Genomic DNA, 20,190 nt, shown 5'->3' on the forward strand with positions numbered 1-20,190 from the left:
GTCGATGTTTGTGCTGCCCTCTGGGCTTGGTAGATTATGGTTTCCACATACAGGAACGTGACTTTTGTTGATTGTCTAGCTAGTGAATAGTCCGTTAGTTTGTTGTTATGCCATTGCGACTTGTCACTGGCCTTTTGTTAATACCACCCTGTATCCTTGTGGGCATTGCCCGCATTGCTGTAATTGCTTGTCTTTTTTTTATTTTTTTGTATTTACATGTTTAAAAAATTCAATAAAAATCTACAGTTAAACAAAAAAAGAGACTATGATGTTTCGGTACTATTAGATTACATGACCATATGGTCCCAGTGCTAATATGGGACTTCTGTAATCTTCTTTTACTTCACAAAGCCTTTTACCTTATGTTTTACCAATGTTATAATTTGAAAATAAAAGTACGTATGACCATGGACTAAATGATGCATTTTCTCTTTTAGCTCCTGTGGTGATGGCTGACCAGTACTGTAACCAGTCTCCCAAGGTGGAGGTGGTAAATGGACACTCAGACTCGTCCCAGAGTAGCCTTTGTGATAGAAGTGACAGTGACATGCTGGAACAGATTAAGCAACTGCTGGTGGAAAACAATAAATTGAAGGGTAACCAATAAATTGTCTTGTTATTAAAGCTTGTGTTTATACCTTTAGACTAGCGTTGTCCTATATTAGATAACACAGTTTATTCTAAACTAGTGTTTCCCAAACAGTGTGCCTCCAGCAGTTGCCAAACTACAACTCTCAGCATGCCCAGACAGAACTGTGTTATCTAATATAGGACACTTGTTTGCTTATACACTTGTTTGCTTAAAAGGAAAAAATAAAAAATAAAATAAAAAGCTCCAGAAATAACTAAGAAGATTGAGGACACTGCACTACACAGCAATATGTTTTGATTTAACACCCTACAACTGGTTTAACATGTTTAGTAGTGGTTTGGCACTAAGCAGACTGACTATGTTAAATGGGAACTGTCAGAATCAAAAACTTTATTATGTTGAGCATTTTGGCAAAACCTTTCTTATATACTTCATAAAAAATATGGTCTGTTTTTACATAGACATTGTGGCTTATTAAGAAAGGGAAAAAAAAACTAGAGGTCCCCATACCATGCAGAACATAATCCTGTCTTGCTGCAGCATTATCTTTGTCCCAGCTGAAACAAAGGCTGAGCCAAAGTCCAGGAAGTGAGGGCGGGACTAGCACTTCTCTGTGCTCACTCCTGTCCTGTCTATCAGACGCCTGTCTGATAACAGAGAGGATGAGGTTTGCTGCTTGCGAGAAGCAAGATTATGGTAAAATGGCCCTAACAGTGCTTACTGGAGCATTCAGGAGCTTAGAAATACGTCTGTAACCAACACCTTCATTTTATTTTGCAACAATTAGCTTGCAAAGATCTTGAGACAGCTCTTTGCTTTAAAGGGTAACTCTCATTAAAACACATTTTTGCTATTGCACTCCTTATGGTAAATAAAAAATATTTCTAATATACATTGTTTAAAAAAAAAATGAAGTTTTCTATGTTTTATCTGTGCTTAAAAAAACTCACAGAAGTCTAAACACAGAAAGTGCAGCCTAGAGGGCTGAGGGGGGTGTGTCCAGCCTCATCCAATCATAGCTCCTCTCATACTTAATTACCATATGCTGTTGGTTGGACATCCCCCCCCCCCCCCCAGCACTCCAGGCTGCACTTCCTGTGTTTGGGCTTTGGTCCAAAGTCTGTGTATGAGATGGGGGAAAATGTGCTCTTGAGCTTTTTTAAGCACAAATAAAACATAGAAAACTTCATTTTTTTTTAAAAAACAAAGTATATTAGAAATATTTTTATTTACCATAAGGAGTGCAATAGCAAAAATTTGTTTTAATGAGTTCCCATTTAAGCCGTCATGAGATGTGTCTTGTGCGACACCTTGTCAATGAGACCTTTTTGAAGGCCATCAGTTGGGACTGAACCAGCTGATATTAATTTGCACTGACAAGAGGCTAGATGACTTTTTAATTATTGATAGATTTCAGCTGTCTTGGCTTTCCATGCCTTTTTGCTTCTTCCTTTCATCAGTGTTCAATACTTTTTCCCTTAGTCATTTCATTTTATTACACAGAACTTAAATTCTGAGTTTATTTGTTTTGGTTTCTTTGTATGTATGGATTACTTGGGTTGTTACCAAACATCTGGACAAATAGCATCTAGTCATAGTACCTTTGGAAATATTGTTAGTGAGAGAAATGGGGACTTGTTCAAAACCCACTGTATGTCATAACAAAAAAAATAGAATTATGGGTAGGGTCACATGTAACGGATTCTCAGCCTATTTTACGCTGCAAATCCGCCGATGGATTCCATGTGAAACCACACTAAAAAGTAGCATGTTAGTTTTTTCTACCACAAGTTTATTTATTTTTTTAAACAGGTGCTTTTTTTTGAACACTCACCGTTAAAACCTAACAGGTTAACATGTTTTCTTTAAAATGCAGTTTTTGCCTGTGTGAACAAGCCCTTAGACTCTCTCTAGGAACCTCAGTCTAATGTAAAAATTGTGTTCTTTGTTTTCCTTTTAGTCATATTTATCATTACTGTTTACAACCCCAGTAAGACCCCAACCACATCCTGCCACAAAGAAATGCCCAGTATTCTACATATCCTAACAGTAACTGATTTTTACAGGAAAAAAAATCACCCATTTGAGCATTAGGTAGTTAATCTTATTTTCCATATCTTTTAATTTAGAATATTTGTTTTATATTATTTAGAAACCATGAAGGAGAAAAATCAAGAAATGAAGGAGCGTCTTGAAGAGCTCTTAAAGAGAGAGAAACTGAGAGAGGAACAAGGGCAGTCTGATCCGGGATATATAGAAGCAAAGCAGCGCCTGTGTGAACTGAGTAGTGAAAATTTGCTACTGAGGAAGGAAATACAGCAACTAAAGCAGGTACCTGTAATTAAAGTGCCATGATGCCACACGAATAGTGATAACCTAATACTAGTACCTTTATCTTCTATGATTCATATGGGCAAGAGCTCAGGCATAGAAACACCACTATATATATATTTACATCAGTGCAGTGTGCACAGAAAAAGTAAAATGTGTGTATTCTGACATTCACAGTAGTTTTGTTACTGAAACAAAAAATAAGGAATTTAACAAATAATCTTGATTAACCCTTTTGCTGCCAGTAGAATGTTACATTTTGCTAATCTGATACCTGAAACCTAAATGACAAAATAGAAAAATTATACTATCCCTCCATACCCATATATTTTCTGAAAGTAAACTACTGGCACATATATACACGCAGACACCTTCAGGTACTGTTGTGTCAAAGGTTAAAAGAAAACTGTCAGCCCGTTCACCCACATTAAACCTTATACACTGGGTTACAGTGTGGGTGAGCAGAAGTCCAACGAGGGGTCACTTACTTAAATATGTCCAATAGAATTTGAGATATGTTCCCCAGAAGATCCATTGCTGAATTCAGTGAATCGCGCAGTTGGGGCGGGGCTTCAATTTACATATTCATTGTCTGTGACTCCATATCCTAGTAAAGTGGAGTCACTAAGCCCTTCCCCCCCCACACTACACGATTCACTGAATTCCGCAGTGGATCTTCTGGGGGACATATCTCAGGACCTACTGAACATATTTAAGTAAGTGACCCCTCGTTGGACTCCTGTTCACCCACAATATAACTCAGTGTATAAGGTTTAGTGTGGGTGAACAGGCTGACAGCTTTCCTTTTAAAGGGGAATGCCGGTGGGAAAAAAAATATATTTCAAATCATCTGGTGCCAGAAAGTTAAACAGATTTGTAAATTTACTTCCATTAAAAAATCTTAACCCTTCCAGTACTTATCAGTTGCTGAATACTACAGATATACTACAGAGAAATTTGTGAAGTTCTTTCCAGCCTGACAACAGTGCTCTCTGCTGACACCTCTGTCAATGTCAGGAACTGTCCAGAGCACAGGAGTTTTCTATGGGGATTTGCTTCTAATCTAGACTGTTCCTGACACGGACAGAGGTGTCAGTAGAGAGCACTGTGGTCAGACTGGAAAGAACTACACAATTTTCTCTGTAGTAAACAGCAGCTGATAAATATTGGAAGGAATAAGATTTTGAAATAGAAGTAATTTACAAATCTGTTTAACTTTCTGGCACCACTTGATCTGAAAACATTTGTTTTCCACTTGTTTCCACTGGAGTTCCCTTTTAAGTTTCTATTTTTAAAAAAAATGCACAAAATGTAATACAAATGGCTACAAGTGCAACCCAAGCAGAAAGTAATAGTTATATGTACCTTATCTCCTAAAAGTAAAAGTTTAACGTGTGCAGACGTATGCACAAGAAGAGCAAAGAGGGCCGCGGCACCACTGGGACAGACAAAAGACTACGGTCTGCTAGGATATCTGCAACCTGATTGAGTCCCGATGTAAGGGGTGCGTGTAACAAAGTCACAATGGCAAAACTGTGTATGCGGAGAGAAAGAAGAACACGCACTCACCATCCCATTGACATCAAATGGCTGCCGTTTGATGTCCCTGGGATGGTGAGTGTGTGTTCTTCTTTCTCTCCGCATACAGTTTTAACGTGTGCAGAGTTCACACATACAAATTAGGCCTATGTCTAAATGTAAATATCTTCATAACTACCACCACTGTAAGGACCAAAAATCTAAAGTGACAAACTATAAAACAAAGGAATTACAGAGCTTAAAAAGTAAGTGAAACCTCAAATCCTATATATTTCCTGAAAACAATAAAAGCAACCATGTCAGTTGTCTTGAAAGATAGCCATGTCCGTCCTCAAGGTAACTTTGTGACAAACTTTAAATTATTTTAAAAAAATGCAGTAAATCACATTTTTGTCTAAAACTCACTTTCAGGCAGACATTTACTACTCAAGTGCCTCCCTGCAAGGATGTACGAGATACATCCTTGGCAACAATAAGGTTAAATTATCCTACTTGTTATGTCTACAGCACCAATGCAGACCAATGTAGCAGACTATGAACAATCTCTATGGGGTCTCATCCTATGCTCATCCTCCCTTTTGTCTCCTCCTTCTTGCTAAGTTTGCCTAATGAAGCAAGAGGAGATATTAAAGAAGAACAGAAATAAAATACTGCAGGATCAGACTACACATGTTTGTGGTCTATTATCATGGAGATATAATGGTCTGTATTAGAGATATTGGATGATAGTCTCTTTGCAAAGATAATTCCTCTTTTTAAAACGCATTGTACCAATAACATAATGTAGTCTGAGGCATGACATTCTTAGTCTGGTGCAGATTACATTTTCATGAATTGAAAAATTAATAATTCCGTCGGTATGTAAATTATTCTTAGACATCTGAAGAAGAAGATATAAAGCATCTGAAGGCTCAGCTTGTACGTCTTCATGCTGAGAAGGCCGATCTTCTTGGGATAATATCAGAGCTACAAGTAAAACTCAGCAGTTGCACATCTGAAGACTCATTTGTTGAAATCCAAATTGCAGTAAGTTGACTTTCATTTTAAATGGTTAAAACCTATTTTGAGGTTGTCACAACCCAATAAAATGTCTAAAAGGTCTCCCTTTTTTAATCCTAATTCCAACAACAAAAATGTTTTTCTTCAGATTGATTGTTTTTTGTAAACCTTACATTAAGACTAAGCAATTATTTATTTTGGCAAAAAATTTCTCAAATATTAATGTTTTATTTTCATTATAGGAAAAGGACATTGGTGCAGAGCTCAAAGAGGACAAACAAAATGATGCAGAGTCGAATCATAATATTATTTCTTACAGGTATGTAGGTAATTTGTTCATGATTCTTTAACCTTCCAATAAATAATGGTATTCTTTTGAGCATTATAAAAAACATCTGCCAGTGCAAGCTGCTAGTTGTTTTTATGAAGTATTATTTTTTTGCTTTTTACACATACCACACTGCTAACATTTTTAGCCCTGTTGTTAGCGCAATTCCCTCAACCGTGAATGAACATTTAATTTTGTTGTTTTTCGGTGGGTGAATTTCAGTGTCTGAAAGCTTTGTTGCTGAAATTCAGCAGTGTGCACAGTGCAGTGGATTCCCATTGAAAGCAATGGGATTCTGCTGCAAACTGAATTTCCAAGCAGAATTTCTACTCTCAGAATTCCGTAGTGTGCTTGGGCCCTAAAGATGCTTTTAAATGTCAAAGTGATGGAATATTACTAGAATGTACCACTAAATTATCATTGGTGGATGTCCAAACACCAGTCATGCCGTACGGGATCATTAACATTATATTTCTCGGTCGGAACCATTGGGGGACACAGACCGTGGGTATATGCTCTTGCCGCTAGGAGGTGCTGACACTAGGCAAAAAAAAAAGTTCGGCCCCTCCTGGCAAGATATACCCCGCCTACTGACCAGAGCTAATCAGTTTTAGCTTCGTGTCCTAGGAGGCAAGACGCAGGTCTGGAGTTCTCCAGACCTGGTCTCTTTGTTTATTTTCCAGTTAGGGCCTGTTTTAGGTTCTTTACTCCTTTTTATTTTCCGTTTTCGGGTGGGGGTTCAGGAGCATGGCGCTACCTGTTCCCCCATATGCGGCTAAGGGGCACGGAACATATGACACAAATGCACCGTTAACCCCTTCCTGGCAACAGCCAGCACCTGGGGTTGTACCTTGGGTCCAGGTCCCCCTATTTTCCCTGCTCATCCTGGTCTGTAGCAGCATGACTTGATGCAGGTATTCTTAAGTCTGGTTGAAGATGTCTTCGGGTGGAAGACTTCTTCAGGTGAGTATGTATATGAGGTTAGTATTCAGTTCGTGGTGCTCCCCTTTGGCCTAGCCATGGCTCCCAGGGTCTTCACAATAGTCATGGCAGCGGTCATCGCCGTCCTTCGGTGCCGGGGGATCTCAGTCCTCCCATACCTGGACGATCTCTTGATCAAGGCACCGTCTCTCTCCGAGAATTTGGAGAGCTTTCAGATTGCGCTGCAGACCCTGACCTCCTTCGGCTGGGTGATCAACTGGGAGAAGTCACATCTATCTCCCTCCCAGTCTCTGATTTTCCTGGGTCTCCTTTTCGACACAGCGGCAGCCCGGGTCCGTCTTCCTTTGGACAAACGGTGCTCTCTACAGCTGGGGGTTCGTCTCCTGCGATGCCCCTCCCCGTTTCCGATTTGTTTCTGCATGGAGGTCTTGGGCCGGATGGTGACTGTCATGGAGGCAGTCCCCTTCGCCCAGTTCCATTATCGTGCTCTCCAATTAGCCATACTGGCCAGGTGGGACAAGTCTCCTTTGTCCCTGGACCGTCGAACACTTTTGCCTCTGGCGGTCCCTGCTTTGGTGGCTCCATTCCCCCCTTCTTCTTCTGGGGAGGTCTTTCCTCCCTCTTCAGTGGCAGATTGTCACTACCGATGCGAGTCTCCTGGGTTGGGGAGGTGTGTTTGGGGACCGGACTGTCCAGGGTCGCTGGTTGCCCCAGGAAGCCTGCCTTCCCATCAATCTCCTAGAGCTTCGGGCAATTTTTCTTTGCCTTCTTCACTGGGAAATTCTCTTGCAGGGTCGGTCGGTCCGTGTCCAGTCGGACAACACGACGGCTGTTGCATACATCAATCTCCAAGGCGGTACTCGGAGTTGCTCGGCGATGGTGGAGGTCTCCAAGATTCTCCTCTGGGCCGAGGCTCGGGTTCCTGCTCTCTCGGCGATCCACATCCCAGGTGTGGACAATTGGGAGGTGGACTTTCTCAGACGCTCTTAAGCAGACCCGGGGGAGTGGTCTCTCCACCTGGAGGTATTCTTGGAGATCTGCCTCCTTTGGGGGACCCCAGATGTGGATCTCTTCGCTTCTCGCCACAACAGGAAAGTCCCTTTCTTTGTAGCGAAGTCCCGGGACCCACGGGCTTTGGCGGTGGACGCTCTAATCATCCTGTGGTCGTCTTTTCGTCTCCCTTACCTGTTTCCGCCCCTTCCCCTCCTGCCCAGAGTTCTGAGGAAACTCAAGGCGGAGGGCGTTCCAGCCATTCTAGTTGCTCCAGATTGGCCCAGACGTGCGTGGTCTTCCACTGCGGTCCAATCTTCTTTCTCAGGGTCCTCTTTGCCACCCCAATTTACCGTTGCTGCATTTGACGGCGTGGCGGTTGAGACCGCAGTATTGAGGGCCCGAGGGTTCTCTTGCGAGGTTATTCGTACCATGCTGTGGGGGCGGAAACCTTCTTCTTACAGGATTTACTACAGTACCTGGAAGACTTATTTTCGCTGGTGCGAAGCGCAGGGCTTGTCTCCGGTGATGTTTTCTTTTCTGCTCCTTCTCGCTTTTCTTCAGTCGGGGCTGGATCAGTCTTTGACCCTCAGTTCCCTGAAGGGTCAGAAGTCAGCTCTCTCTATTCTTTTCCAACCACAGTTGGCCTCTAATTCCCATGTCTGCACCTTTTTGCAGGGTGTGGCACATGAGGCTCCACCTTTCAGGTCTCCTACTCCTCCGTGGGATCTCAATGTTGTGCTTTGGAGCTTTGAGAGAGGCTCCATCCGAACCCCTTAGGGAGGCCTCTCTTCTTTCATGGAAGGTCGCCTTCCTCATTGCGATCACTTCTATTAGACGGGTCTCTGAGTTGGCGTCTCTTTCCTGCCGTTCCCCTCTTTTGGTCCTTCATCAGGACAAGGTGGTTTTTCGTCCACCTCCTTCTTTTTTGCCCAAAGTGGTTTCTTCTTTTCATGTGAATGAAGAGATTGTTCTTCCTTCTTTTTGTCCCTCCCCTGCCAATGCCAGGGAACGTTCTCTTCAAACCCTTGATGTGGTCCGGGCTGTCCGGATCTACCTTTCGGTCACCTCCTCTTTTCGGCAGGGTGACTCTCTTTTTGTGATCACTGAGGGAAGTCGCAAGGGTCTTCCGGCTTCCAAGGCGACCATCTCTTGGTGGATTCGCTCTGCCATTTCAGAATCGTACCGTCGCAAGGGCAAGATTCCTCCTTTTCGGGTGACTGCGCACTCCACGCGTTCCGTGGGGGCTTCTTGGGCTTGCTGCAATAGAGCTTCGGCTAGGTTTGTAAGGCGGCCACCTGGTCGTCCTTACATACTTTCACCAAGTTCTACCAAGTGCATACTTTTGTGTCGGCTGACGCCAGTTTTGGCCGCAAGGTGTTGCAGGCGGCAGTGGCTTCATCCTCTGCCTGATTTTGAGTTGTGTTTTTTTTCTTCCCACCTCGGGGACTGCTTTGGTACGTCCCACGGTTTGTGTCCCCCAATGGTTCCGATTGGGGACACAGCGCCCACCCATGGGTTGGGTACCAGTTTCGTTGTTTTTTCCGAAGGGTTGTTAATTTTTTTTTTTTTTTTTTTTTTTTTTTTTATTTATTTATTTTTTTTTTCGGTTTCCCTTGGACTTCTGCTGGTATTTTTTCTTTTGTTGTCGGTTGCCTCCTATTGCTTTAGGACTAAACTGATTAGCTCCGGTCAGTAGGCGGGTTATATCCTGCCAGGAGGGGCCTAACTTTTTTTGTTTGCCTAGTGTCAGCGCCTCCTAGCTGCAAGAGCATATACCCACGGTCTGTGTCCCCCAATGGATCCTCCAAGAAAGAGATTTTACGGTAAGCATAAAAAATCTACATTTCTCTATCGGCTCCATTGGGGACACAGACCATGGGTGTATGCTGCTGTCTCTAGGAGGTGTGACACTATGGTAATAAAAAAAAAAGTCTGCTCCTCAGGCCCTGAGGTAATCAGTTAGTGTCTTAGTGTCTTGCAGGAGGTGGACATGGTCTGGAATTCTCCAGACCAGGTCTTCTGATTTATTGTTTTCCTAGTATAGGGACGTGTTAGTTTTTCATTCCTTTTTCTTTCATGTTTTCAGGTGGGGACTCAGTGACTCCGGTTCCCTGTTTCCCCATGGCGAGTAAGGGGGCACAGTTATTGCGTATATGCGCTGTTAACCCCCTCTCGCCAACGGTCAGCGCCTGGGTTGGTACCTCATGGGTCCGGGTCCCCCTATTTCTCTGCTCGCCTCGCTCGCGCATAGCAGCTAGGCGTGATGCAGGGACAAAAAGCTGACTGAAGACTTCACAGAAGACTCCATTGGGTAAGTTCTTCTGACTGAGGTGAGTACATTTCCCTTTCTCCCTTAGGTGCAAGGACTTGCAACCTCTGAAGACCCTCAGTTTTTGGCCCACCTTTCAGGTTTATGGAGCTGGCTGGTACTGGGGCGAGCAGTGGCATCTTTGGGGGCATAATGTCTTTTATTACACTGTGTGTAAGTCTTTTTACTTTTCTCACTGTGTGTGAGTGTGTTTTACTATGCGGCTGTGCCGCAGCACCTTATATGCGGCTGACAGCCGCGGCGCTTTTACTGGCCAAGCGCACGGAGCGCCGGCTTACTTTCATTTTCTCCGGCAGCTGCTGCCGGTGTGTATGCCGCCCGCTTACTTCCCCCGAGCGCATATGTGCTGACATGTACGCTCGGGACAGAGAGCGGGCGCCATTACTCCTTTGTCCCCGACTTCTACATAGCTCCGCCCCCAGGGGTCAGAACTCACGGGAGGCGCTTCCTTGCAGTGTGTGTGTGTGAATTATACTGTCGGGCGCATGAAGCGCCGTCTTTCTTCACTTCGGCAGCGGACGGCTGCCGGGGGGGGATGTGTGTATCGCCCGCTCAATTCCCCGCGGGCGCATATGTGGCTAGCATGTGCGCAACGGGCAAGGAGCGGGCGCCATTACAGTGGTTTTCTTGGCGGCCGTGGCGCTGTAGCTCCGCCCACAGGGCCGCCGGAGCTTACGAATCGCCCTCCAGTCAGCGCTGTGCGCGCGATCCAGGTGGCGGGGGCCAATCGGTCAGTGCCCCTGCTCTGGGAATGCCCCTCTCAGGGGTTAACACTCTACTGACATAGGGGACACTATTCTGTCCTCCCTCTAAACTGACAACTAGACTGCTAGTCTCTATTTTGTCTGTATGACATATTATTCCTAAAATGCCCACTGACCCTGCCTGCTCCACTGCTCCCCCAGACCCCCCCCAGTTTCCCCGGATGTTACACTTCCGGTGGATTCGGCCGCCCCTTCAACCTGGGTTTTCTTCCTATCCCAGTATATGGCTGACTTGACTCAAGTCCCCCTTGTGGTGGCTGAGGCCTCACGTGACATGGTGTCTACCCTGAAGAGGTCTGCCCTGTGCCGGCCCTCTGGTGGGTCCCGCTCCTCCTTTCCACAAGCCTCACGCTCTCACGAAGTGTACTAGGGGTGTTTTGTCTGACTTTTACATTGAGTCTCCAGGTAGACATGGGCGTCCCTCCATGGGTCTCGCCTCCCCGTGTCATCTGGTCACAGACGTCGCTCCTCCAGAGGACATTTCCGGAATCGCCGCTCTGCCCCTCCAGAGCCTCGTACCCGGTCAGGGTCGCCCGCCTTCAGGGCTGCCTCCATCCGTTCACTTTCTCCTGGTGAACTGGCGGATGAGGCTTCCGAATCGGCATCTGACTCAGAGGACCGCTCGGATATAGTTGAAACAGTGAACTCATTGGTTGCGGCCATATGAGACTCCTTTCACTTAGAGGACCCAGGATCTTCGGACGTTGCTCCTGAAGTATCCTTTCATCGTGCTCAACCAGCCCCTCAAGGGTTCAGCTCTCACTCTGAACTTCACATCCTTCTAGAATCTGCATGGAAACATCTGGACAAGAGGTTCACGGGAATGAAGAGGGTTCAAGTGCGTTACCCATTCGCCAAGGACCTTGTCTCTAAGGTGGTTTCCCCTCTCTCTATGGTTCCACCAATTTCCCGCCTCTCTAGGCTACTACACTGCCGCTGGCAGAAGCAGCTGCCTTCAAGGACTCGACAGACCAGACGGTGGAGTCCTTGGCGGAGTTTGCCTCGGACACAGCAGGCTCTGGGTCCGAAGCCCTATTGTTGTGGCGCTCACAACTCAGTCAGGGTATCCTGGCGGGATTTCCCCCGGAGGATCTATCTTGCTTTGGTTCTCCAATGCTGGGGAATTCTGTGCACAGCTTCCATGCAGTCAGTCCATGGTGCTGCCTTTGCCGCCCCATGTGGCTTAGGGCGTGGGATGTGGATTCCGCCTCCAAAAAGGTCTCTTACCGAGTTGCCTTTTACTGGTACCCGTCTCTTTGACAAGCGCCTTCACGAGATTATCTATGTGGCGACAGGGGGTAAAAGTTACTTGTTGCCTCAAAATAAGGCTTGCTTTTCTTCCCAGGGGAAGTCCTCTTCCTTTCGGTCCTTTCGGACCTTTGGCCCTAATAAGGGGTCTCGGCAGGCGCCTTCGCGGGACAAGAGGTCTCCCTCGTTCCGGGCGCGTTCTTCTTGGAAGTCGGACTCCAACCGTTCTGACCAAATCGGGTAACCACAATCCCACTTCCACATGGAGTGCAGCCACCACCCGCAGGTTTTTTCTCGGGTGGGAGGTCGTCTCTTACTTTTCGAGACATCGGGACCACACACATTCAGGAAGTCCCGAACACCCCGGTCATCTTCTCCAGGAAGCAGTTTCGGGAGGCCCTCTAGTCCCTGCCCAGGGAGTCATTATCCCCGTTCCTACAGGGGAATATTTTCGGGGTTTTTTATTCCACCTTTTTTTGTGGTCTCCCAGGAAGGCGGTTCTGTGTGGCTTATTCTGGGCCTCAAGCGTTTCACCGCCATCTTCTCTGCCACTTCTGTAGCATCCAGGGCACAAAAGCAGTTCTTTCCTCAGTGGACATCAAGGATGCCTACCTTCATATTCCTATATTTCCCGGCCATCTGCGGTTCCTCCGCCTTCCGGTTCCGGAGGGGCTTTTTTCTTTTCGTAGCCCTACCCTTTGGTCTGGCCACTGCTCATCGGGTCTTGCCATGATCCTTGCACCAGTGATAGTCCTGTTGCGGTCGTGCGGAGTCTCAGTGATTCCTTACATGGACGACCTTCTCATCAAGGCTCTCATGAAAGTCCAGACTCTAGACTGTGGATCTTACACTCCAGACCCTGAATCGCTTCGGGTGGATGTTCAGCCGAGATGAGTCGGTTCTCTCTACCACCCAGTCTCTGATCTTCTGGGACTTCACTTCCACGGTCTCTGGCCGGATTGGTCTTCCGCCGGACAACCGTCTGACGCTCCTGTCTGGAGTCCGCTCTCTTCGGGCCAAGGCCCCAGTTTCCATCCGAATTCGTAAGGAAGTCTTAGGTCGGATGGTAGCGGCCATGGAGACCGTACCCTTTGCCCAGTTTTCGTTACCGTCCCCTTCAACTGGTGGTTCTCTCTCTATGGGACAGATCTCCTCTGTCTCTAGATCGCAAGGTTGTTCTCCATAGTCGGATCCGTCAGTCTCTGCTCGGGTGGCTCCGTTCCCCCCTTCTTCTTCAGGGTTGACCATTCCTTCCCTACACGGGCAGGTAGTCACGACAGATGCCACTCTGTCGGGCTGGGGCGGTGTGTTCAGGGATTGGTCGGTTCAGGACCTCTGGCCTCACCGGGAAGCCCTTCTTCCAATACACATTCTGGACCTGGGGGGCGATTCCTCTTTGTCTTCTTCATTGGGAGTCCCATCTTCTGTCCCGTTCTGTCCGCATCCAGTCGGACAACGCCCCGACATCAGTCTGCACGGCGGCACTCGCAGTTCGGCAGCATTGCCGAGGTGTCAAAGATTCTCCTGGACGGAACGTATGTTTCTGGCCTTTTTCGGTGGTTCCTTCCGGGTGTGCTCACTGGGAAGCGGACTTCCTCAGCCGGTCCTTTAGCCGACCCCAGCGAGTGGTCTCTATATCCAGTAGTCTTCGGGCAGATCTGCGACCTCTGGGGCATTCTAGTCGGAGATCTTTTCGTGTCCGGCACAATCGGCAGATTCTTTCATTGGTGTCGAAGTCCCGGGACCCCCTGGCTCTAGCCGTGGCTGCCATGGGATTCCTTGGGCGGGTTCCCCTGCCCTCTCGGTTTTCTCTCCTTGCTCTCCTTCCCAGGGTTCTGAGGAAGCTCAAAACAGAGGACGTCGCCGCCATTCTGTTAGCTCCAGATTGGCCCCCAAGGTCGTGGTACGCCGACGTAGTCAGGCTCCTGGACGACTCTTCACTGCGCCCTCCGCTCCGTCCGGACCTGCTCTCTCAGGGTCCTCTTTGCCACCCCAAATTACAGTCGCTGCATTTGACCGCGTGGCGGTTGGGACCGCGGTTTTGAGGGCCCGCGGGTTCTCTTCCCAAGTCATTCACACCATGCTCAGGGCTCATAAGCCCTCCTCCGCAAGTATTTACCACCGTACTTGGCGGTCTTATTTTCGTTGGTGTGAAGCTCAGGACTTATCCCCTGTAACCTTCTCGGTTCCCCGTCTTCTCTCCTTTTTTGCAGTCGGGTTGGAACTGGGGTTGTCTCTCAGTTCCCTTAAAGGTAAGGTTCTGGTCCTTTCTATTCTTTTCCAGTGGCCTCTGGCTTCTAATTCTCATGTCCGGACCTTCCTTCAAGGAGTGGCGCATGCTGTTCCTCCTTATCGGTCACCCTCTCCCCCTTGGGGCTTAAATATGGTTCTGAGTGCCCTCCAGGGTGAACCCTTTGAGCCCTTAGAGAGGCGTCTCTCCGCCTCCTTTCTTGGAAAGTTACTATCCCCTCCATCCGGAGGGTGTCTGAATTGGCAGCTCTCTCCTGCCGTTCTCCGTTTCTGGTGATCCACCAGGACAAGGTTGTTTTCCGACCAGATCCTTCCTTTTTGCCTAAGGTTGTTTCGGCCTTTCATCTCAATGAGGACATTGTCCTCCCGTCATTTTCTCCTGCTCCTTCTCATCCTAAGGAGCGCCTACTACACTAGCTGGATGTAGTCCGGGCTGTTCGGTCTTATCTCTCCATCACTTCTTCTTTTGGTCAGTGTGATCTCTTTTTCGTCCTTACAGAAGGTCGTCGTAAGGGACAATCTGCTTCCAAGGTCACCATTTCTCGGTGGATTCGGTCCACCATTTCTGAAGCCTCGCTGTAGGGGCAAGATTCCTCCTTTCAGGGTTGTGCCTCATTCTACCCGTTCTGTTGGGGCATTCTGGGCTCTCCAGAATAGAGCCTCTGCCTCGCAGATTTGCAAGGTGGCTACCTGGTCGTTTTTGCACACTTCTCGAGTTTCTACTTAGTTCATACCGTCGCATCGGCTGATGCTAGTCTGGGCCGTATAGTGTTGCAGGCGGCAGTGGAACGGCCGTCTGCCTGACTGCTTATCTGCCCACCCAAGGGACGGCTTTGGTACGTCCCACGGTCTATCGGTCACCCAATGGAGCCGATAGAGAAAAGGAGATTTTTGTTTACTTACCGTAAAATCTCTTTCTCGAAGGATCCATTGGGGGACAAATCTCCCGCCTTTTTTGGGGTTTCCTTTCATTCTCTGTCCGAGGGTGTGTTCAGTTATGTTTTTTTCTTCTGGTCCTCGGACAGTTTGGGTTTCCTTTGACCTGTTGGTCCTCTCCTCTTTCTCTGGAACTAAAAATGATTAGCTCAGGGCCTGAAGGCGGGTATATCCTGCTGGGAGGAGCTGACTTTTTTTATTACCATAGTGTCACACCTCCTAGAGACAGCAGCATACACCCACGGTCTGTGTCCCCCAATGGATCCTTCGAGAAAGAGATTTTACGGTGAGTAAACAAAAATCTCCTTATTTATAGTTCGGTCATTTACACACACCATGATACCTAATATGTTTATTATTTATCGTTTTTTTATGCTTTTTTGTATTAATATGGGGAAAAGGGTTGATTTAAAGCTTTATTGGTGGAGAGGCTTTTTAAAAAATGTTTTCCTCCCCTTTTTTTTAAACTTTTTTTAACATTTATTTTAAACTTTTTTATTTGTCCCCATAGGGGATTATTTATAGCAATCATTAGATTGCTAATACTGTTCAGAGCTATGCACAGGGCATAACACTGATCAGTAATATTGGCGATCTTCTCTTCTGGCCTGCTGAAAAGCAGATCGGTGCAGAAGACCCCGGGAGACGGACGGAGGCAGGTGAGGGGACCTCCGTCCGCCATCTTGGCTGATCTGTTCCCCGCGGGTGATCAGATCAGCCATTATAAGTGCCGCACTGCAGCAGATGCCTTGATCTGTATTGATCACGGCATCTGAGGGGTTAATGGCAGACATCAGCGCGATCGCTAATGTCTGCCATTACCGGCAGATCCGCGGCTGCTGACCGCCACCGTAAATGTACGGCGCTGTGCGCTAAGTGACACTATGCAGTGCCATACATTTATGGTGCATGTCCTTAAGGGGTTAAGAAATTAAATTGAAACTATAGTTGCACTGTGCATTGTGTCCTCTTGTTATTTAGTCATCTGTTCTGTTGCTAACAATGTCAATATACATTTCAGGACAAGGTGTTCTAACAACGAGGACCATGCTATGGAATCAGAAGAGCTGGCAGTGAGCAAACTCCTTCGTAGCTTGCGTGAAGAAACAGAGAAAGTAGAACAATTGCAAAAGGAGTTAGCAAGTGCAAATGAGAGGCAAGTGTACTGGAAGTGTGAGTTCATAGCCATTATACTTGTGGACTTGTGGAGTCATAGTGGACATGCTTGACTGCCACTGCATTCGGAGTAGAGGCATGTTGCAGCACAAGTCTCTGGTGTCACCAGACAACTAGAGAGAGAACCACAGCACCACCGGTGTACTTCTCACTGTCCCCTGTATCACCACTCGGGCTCTATGGTCTTTACGAAGCACAGTCTGGGTGCTCGATGTATGTAGAAATATACGGTAGTCCCACAAAAAAATCTTTATGCATAGAAAGAAAACATTGCACTCCCCAACTTTCTTGAGGTTTAATTTGCTTTATTGAAGCTCACTGCATATCGGTTACAAACAATCTCTGTTTGGATGCCAGGGAGGGGTGGTGTGGGTGCAGGGGTGTGACAGAAGCAAAAAGCTTGTTTTATGTCTGTTTATATTTCTGTTTATATTAGTAAAACATAAGAAAAACTGTACAAAATATTGCTGTAACTGTACTGACCGGAATAATAAAGATCATGGGTCAGTGAATGGCAGATAACTGGTTACCACATGGTGAATGGCATAAAAATGAAAGAGTTGCAGAATTTCATTTTTTTTTCACCCCACAAACTAAACTTTTTGATTTCATATTACATTTTATTGTAAAATGAAGGATATGCCATAAAATAAACAAGTCACACAAAAAAATTTGCTCAATAAATGGAAAAATAAGAGTTATGACTCGGTGAGGAGGGAGAAACAGACAGAAAAAAACAACCAATTTTATGTTCATTAAAATGTTAAGATATCAAAGCTGAACTGTGATTGTTTGCTATGGGCAAATCACTTTATGGCTCCAACAGGTTGATAAAGCTGGGCTACTGTGGGTAAATTCAACCAATACACTAAATAAAAGCATGAGGGAATAATACACTTGTTGCACTTCATTTACTTCAAACAAAAAAATATAAATTACGGTAAATTAATTTTTCTTAGGTTGTTACAACTGGAAAAGAAATCATTGGATTTATCAGACAAAGTAACTGAGACAGAACCAGTCGAGGAGAAGAATAAGGAAGAATTTGCAGAGCAGGTGAGTACCATAGATTTTCTGGTTACTAGGTTTTCTGTTCAAAAGCCATTGCAAAGAGCAACACTGATGATTGCATTCTGGCTTTTGTAAATGTAGGTGACAGAATAAAAGAAGTGTTCTGCAGTTAAAAAAAAAATATTCCCATACGTACTTTTAATGTGCAACACATAGGCCATAGCATGTCAGGATCACCTTGTGGATTTTATGATCTTCAATTTATTAGTATGTTTTTAGGGCATCATGTCAGATTTGCAAAGGCTTTGTGCCAATCATTAAAACATATCACTGAAAAGGCATCCTTCTAGAAGAAAACTTAGCATTTAAAAGTATGAGTAAGATGCATTTATGAAACGGGATGCAAAGCAGCTGCCAGTGTGCCATCACAGTATAGAAACAGAAGCATTCTTAGTGAGAATCATACCTGTTTCCTTCATCTAGACCATTCTGATTTATGTTTATACTATTAAACTTTTTTACCTTTTTTTTAAACTCTGTACAAATAGGTAGTGCAGGTGACACTAATGACAACCATACTTACCTAAACCCGTTCTGTGCTCCGATTCTCCACTACCTTTTCTGTTCCGTGGCAACTTGGAACACGGGCGGAGCTTTGTGACATTATGGTTGCTGTTTGCTAGCAGCGGGACCAGCAGAGAAGAAGGAGCGGTGACATCACCAAGCTCCACCCATGCTCCAAGTCGGTTCTGTAATGGAAGATACAGAAGAAGATAGCGGGAGAACTGGAGCACGGAACAGGATCAGGAAAGTATGGATGTCATCAGAGTCTCCTGTACTACCTGTCTGTACTGACCGGTTCATGCAGGTAAAACTGATGACAGATTTCCTTTTAACACTGTCCAGGAACTCCATTTTAGTGGCAATATCCTACAGCCATTACAAGTCTATCTTCCATTCCCTTCCATGCTCTGAATCTAGGTAGTCATTCATAGATGTTTGTGGAGCAAAAGGTATCGGTCAGTGAGCCCAAGAATTGCTCTGTTGTGTAATACATTATTCTTCTGGCAACTTGTTCTCTCATTTATATGTTGGCATAGCAGTTAAGATGGATTATTGAAAATAAGTGTATTTTACAGCTCACTTTGGAAGTGGATACCCTAAAACAGAAGATTGAAACGCTGAATAAAGAGCTTTATGAAACAAGTGAAAAGTTAAATGAAGCGCAACTCCTTAAGATCAAGCTGCAAGACAGGTAAAAATAAAGTTCAAAAGCCTCGTTCCAGCTGTGCTTGTATATTTTCTTAATTTAGAATGAAACACTGTTAGAGAATTACCGTACCTCTTTTGAAAAAAGCAAGAAAGCAGGCCTAAAGAGTATGGGTATGTTTCTCTAGGTGGAAAAATATGCTATACGATATAGGACAGTCTTTTATGTATTTTACTAGCTGTCATGCCTAGACAAGCTAATCTGTAGCTGTCGCTTTCTCTAGTGACAAGCCCGGAATAAGTGAATTCTTAAAAAATATGCACCAGGATTCACTGTGTGAACTGCGCTGCATATTCCCATTGAAAACATTAGGACACATATTTTGGTATGCAATATGAGCCAAAACACTTGTTTTGGTATGTGAATCCGGAATATTCCAACCTATTCCAACCCTGCCTCAACATGACCACTCTAAAATTGCTTACTCCTCTGTAGCTTTTAAATTGGCATAGTCATGGTCCTCCTAAAATGTATATTGGAAACAAGTGTTTCAGTTGCCTGTACCTTAATATTGTACCATGTAAAGAACTGCAGAAATTGGTGCTGATCTGTAAGTAAATAATATAATTAAAAAAATAGAGCAAACCCTTACACTAAGAAATTGTTACTGATATGGTTGAAGCTATTTTACATAGTTTATAATAATCTCATAAATATATATTTAATAGCATATATTGAAATATGTTACATACTGCTTCTAATGTTGTTCTGTTTTATTCTTGGATCTAGATGCACCTTACTAGATAAAAAACTTTCGGATAATCAGGTTGATCTGAATGAGCGACAAAAGCTTTTGTATTCTGTGCACAAGTTAGAGCTTCAAGTGGAAAGCCTGCAGTCAGAGATGAAAATGGAGTGGAGCAAAAGAGAGGAACAGCAGTGAGTGCAGACTTGTCTATATTCTGGGTGTTTTCTCTATGCTATAGCACACTTCAGATGCTACAAGATATATTGTATAATTGAGCTTGCTTGTCCCATATGCCATGTCCAGCTCTTACAGGGTAAATTGCTTCTAATGTTTATATTGTTTTTGCTGATCATGTTATCTATCCTTTCATAGGAAACTGATATTTGAACTGGAGGAAGCATTGAACAAGCAGAGGGGTGACTATGAGTTATTAAAAGAAGCTGAAGTAAGTACAAGTAGTATTATTATTTTTACTTTTTTTTATGTCTGATATTACAGGCTGGGTAATTCCTTACCAGTAATCTTTAAAGAAGAGGTTTTAATTGAAAAGGATAAGAATTTTTACTTCTAGTATAGGACTGCCTAAATCATCCGCTACAGTATACCAGTATTTGTAAATGGAGTTAATTATCTAATTTGCTATCACACCCGTTCAGACGGTAAGGATATTTCCATAAGAAGATAAACGAATGTTAAAAAAACGGAGGAAACCACAGTACCCAGAAGAAAAATTACCAGGTGCAATAATACATACATGCATGCATTCCTAGACTCAAAACAGCATGAGATGAGTC

General features: G+C 45.0%; 1 protein-coding gene across 7 annotated transcripts in view; it reads left to right on the top strand.

Annotated features, from left to right (window-relative positions):
- Window positions 1–20,190, top strand: part of OPTN (optineurin) — a 46,745-nt gene that overhangs the window by 7,386 nt on the left and 19,169 nt on the right. For all 7 annotated transcript variants that reach the window (XM_056573336.1, XM_056573337.1, XM_056573331.1 and 4 more), the window contains 9 exons: window positions 438–596; window positions 2,745–2,923; window positions 5,339–5,488; window positions 5,704–5,780; window positions 16,273–16,407; window positions 17,387–17,483; window positions 18,578–18,693; window positions 19,438–19,587; window positions 19,769–19,841. In XM_056573336.1, the coding sequence (XP_056429311.1) occupies window positions 438–596; window positions 2,745–2,923; window positions 5,339–5,488; window positions 5,704–5,780; window positions 16,273–16,407; window positions 17,387–17,483; window positions 18,578–18,693; window positions 19,438–19,587; window positions 19,769–19,841 (1,136 nt within the window). The remainder of the gene's footprint in view (window positions 1–437; window positions 597–2,744; window positions 2,924–5,338; window positions 5,489–5,703; window positions 5,781–16,272; window positions 16,408–17,386; window positions 17,484–18,577; window positions 18,694–19,437; window positions 19,588–19,768; window positions 19,842–20,190) is intronic.

This window comes from Hyla sarda, chromosome 4, assembly GCF_029499605.1.
Source record: "Hyla sarda isolate aHylSar1 chromosome 4, aHylSar1.hap1, whole genome shotgun sequence".
Taxonomy (NCBI): Eukaryota; Metazoa; Chordata; class Amphibia; order Anura; family Hylidae; genus Hyla; species Hyla sarda.